Below are 3,684 nucleotides of genomic sequence, written 5' to 3'. Positions count from 1 at the left end.
TTTGTTATCAGTGATAATGTGATATAGTAATTATTGATGTGAGTGTTTACACTTTAAAATTTAATTTGGGAAATTGTTTTAAACAGTTATGTAAGTACATTTTTTTTAATCAAGTACGAAATTGTTAAATAATAAATATAATAATAGTTGCATAATATAGTTTTTTAGGGAAGAAACATGGAGAAGACAAAGAGGAGTACTAATTTTTCCTCAGACGAAATAGAGTTGTTGAAAACATTGGTACATAAACGATGGGACAAAATTGAATGCAAAAAATCGGATTCTTTAACATGGAAATAGAAACAATGTAGTTGGGAAGACTTAGCTAAAGAATATAATTCCAACAGTATATCTCTTGAGCACCGTCCAACGAATATATTAAAAAAGAAATGGGATAATATAAAAAAAACGGTAAAACAAAAAGTGACTGCTGAAAAATCCTATATTAAAGGAACTGGTGGTGGACCAGCCAAAAATGTATCGGTTTATAGTGTATCCGAAATGGAAACGCTTGATCAGTGGCGTCATTTCAGTTTTCAATAGAGGGGGGCAAAGGTTTTGACCGGCCCGAATGGGTAAAAAAAACTGCTCGCCTCGATCGCAACCACATATTAACTGCTTATATTTTTTTATGGTACCCTTTTTATCAACTAGGTAACATCATTTTTAAATAAAAGGTAGCAGATATTTTAGAAAAACAATTGTATACCTCAGAGGTATTCAAACTTTTTCATCCCAAGGCTCCTTTGAGTCTTCACAAAATGTTGACGGCTCCCAAATTAAAAATGACTGATAATTTAACTCGCGACTAATACTGCCAAACACGACATACGCATTGATGATTTAACGATGGCAGTTGATGGTATCGCTGTCTCTATTGCGACTTACGCGATCAATTAAAGCTATACTTAGCGAATGATTATAGTAGAGTGTAGACTGTAAACAATCCAACGTTTCCCAACCGGTGTGCCTCAATGATAATAAAAAACGTTTTTCGTAAAAATATTTTAAAATATTTATTGGTTTTCAATTATATGACGTGGCTCCCTTCGATAACTCTCGCGACGCCCCTGGGAGCCGTGACGCACAGTTTGAATACCTCTGGTATACCTATATCAGTTAAAAGTCTACAAACTATTATATGGCAATATTTATATTGAAAAACAATAATATTAGTAGTTTATTATAGGATATCTTCTTTATTTTATTTTTGAAAATATGTATCAACTGCATTATCTATAAATCAATTTTACCCGATTCATCACTATTACCTATAGCCTATATACTCTATTACTCTTATATTGGTATACGATATATTTACAAATTAATATTATCTTAAATAATAATAGGTACCTATATATTTTTTTTTATTGCTTGCTTTCTGGCGCAGTCGCTCAAGTTTTGTCTGTTTATTAAACATACCAGAAATTATTTTCGATTCTTGAGCGGTTTACGGTAATTTTATATTTTTAGCCACACCACCTATTTATTTTTTTTAAGTCATATTTTGCCCAAATTAAAATATTAATGTAAACACGCGTCACGAAAAAAATAAATTTCAGCTAAAGTAACACAATAGGTACCTACACAGAATAGTTGAATCATACACGACTGTTGTTGTTTTTTAGAATTTGTATTAGTTTAAGATTTTAGAAATTAAACTATACTAGATTATGATACTAATTATTATTATTGTTGTCCATACAACATAAACAAACATACATAAATACATACCCAAACATACAATGTGTATGTAGGTACGTCACCGCATACGTCTAAATATAAATATATTCCAACTATCAATTAGTAAAAATGTATCAATGTGACAATAATTTCTTAGTATGTATATATTATATAGTATTTTTTGAAAATATTATAAAATAGGCATGTTTTTGCGCTTATAAAATAGAATAATGGTAAAATGGCAACAACTGGGAACCGGCCCATCGGGCCGCTTTTAAAATCAGACAGGGGCAAATGCCCACCTTGCCCCCCCTCAAATGACGCCACTGATGCAAATACTATAAGTCTCAAGCCCTGTTAATGACTTTAGATTTATTAAAAATGTTGTATGTTATAATCATTTTCAGTTACCTACATTATTGTAGATAAGTATTATTAACTATAAAATATAAATATAGATTAAAGTTTCTATCAATAGTAATGTTACAGGAAAATTTTAAAGAACTCGATTACAAGAAAAATAACTGTAAAAACTAAAAACTATGTACACTGGTTTAAATCAAATACTTTACACTCATAATCTAAAACAGTATAAATGTAAATTAATTGCTAATATAAAACTAGTTTTATCAACTCACCGTAAGATTTTTAGGTAACTGCGTTATGTTAATGGTATTTAAATTATTATAACCAATATTTAACTTTTTGATGTTTAAATTTTCATAGTTTGGTAACTTGGTGATGGAATTATTGCTTAAGTTCAGTTCTGTATATGTAACATTTCTACTTGAAATTATTACTTCCGGTGCCACTATTAAATTTCTATTTGAACAATTCATCAGGGCAGATTTGTCATGAGGACGGTAAGTACACTCACATTCAAAACAGTCAGTCTTGTCTACATCCTCAAAAATGTTCCAGTCACATGTTAAACTTTCGATATTCACATCTGAAAATTCTGTCCCCAAACCATCATTGCAAATCAATTTTTGTTCAATTTGTAAGTACTTGTATACTATTTTTGGCATTTGGTTATGTAAAAATCTTGCATACTCATAATTACGACAATCACAAATGAATTTATCACCAGACAGATTTATTTGTCTATTATTCCAGAAATTGTATGGTGGCGATTGTGCTTTAGCAAATATTTCTAAGTTTGACAAATCAATTACTTCTAATGGATTATTGTTAAGATTAGTTTTTACAATTTCATTTACATACTGTATATCTTGTATTCTGAGTACAGTGAAGTTATTACTTGAAAGATTAATATAAATTAACTTAATCAAATTTACCCAACCAGGATCAATACAATTTATAAAATTGTTTGATAAATCAATAGTTTCAACTTGATCCAAATAATATAATGAGAATACGTTATTTGGGGTCAAGTTACTTATTTTATTATAAGCCAATTTTAATGTTTTTAATTTCGGGACATTTAATGCTTCCCGATTAATATTTGTTATCTTATTTCTTTCCAAATTGAGGTACTTCAAGTTTCTTAAGTGCTTTAAACTGTAGTTATTAATTTTGATTATTAAATTATTGGATAAATCTAAGGTTTCTAGATTTATTAATGGTCCTAGTAACTCATGATTGATATTTTCAATTTGATTTTTAGATAAATCTAACAATTTTAATTTCCTAGCATCCCGAAAAAACATCACTGGTAGTTCTTTCAAACGATTTGAAGCTAAAGATAAATTTGTAATATTTTGTGAATCCCAAATCATATTTTCGGGTACCTTTTCTATGTTTAAAGACGTGAGATAAACATTAAGTAATCTCTCTAAATTTGTTAAAAATCTTTGAGGTATAGTGGTAAAGTTACCATAGTTGAATCTGATTGACACTAAAGAAGTGTTTTTAAATGTTTGGTCAGGCATTGTTACTAAAATATTTTTGTTTAACGATATATTAAAAAGTTGGTTAAGACGTCCAACAGCTAAAGAAGTAATTCTATTGTTGGCTACATCCAAACTATGTAGACTCTGA

General features: G+C 29.2%; 1 protein-coding gene across 1 annotated transcript; it reads right to left on the bottom strand.

The window, feature by feature from the left end:
* Nucleotides 1–2,297: 2,297 nt before the first annotated feature.
* On the bottom strand, nt 2,298–3,680 carry LOC115034705 (protein toll-like; the record flags this gene model as incomplete). The annotated part of the gene is made up of 1 exon (XM_029492072.1): nt 2,298–3,680. A coding segment is annotated over one exon (1,368 nt), but the record flags the coding sequence as incomplete, so codon positions are not given.
* Between the last annotated feature and the right edge of the window lie 4 nt (nt 3,681–3,684).

The sequence above is a fragment of the Acyrthosiphon pisum genome, unplaced genomic scaffold, assembly GCF_005508785.2.
Source record: "Acyrthosiphon pisum isolate AL4f unplaced genomic scaffold, pea_aphid_22Mar2018_4r6ur Scaffold_20743;HRSCAF=22003, whole genome shotgun sequence".
In the NCBI taxonomy this organism is placed as follows: Eukaryota; Metazoa; Arthropoda; class Insecta; order Hemiptera; family Aphididae; genus Acyrthosiphon; species Acyrthosiphon pisum.
Note: the sequence above shows the minus strand (reverse complement) of the source record. Positions and strands in the feature narration are given on the sequence as shown.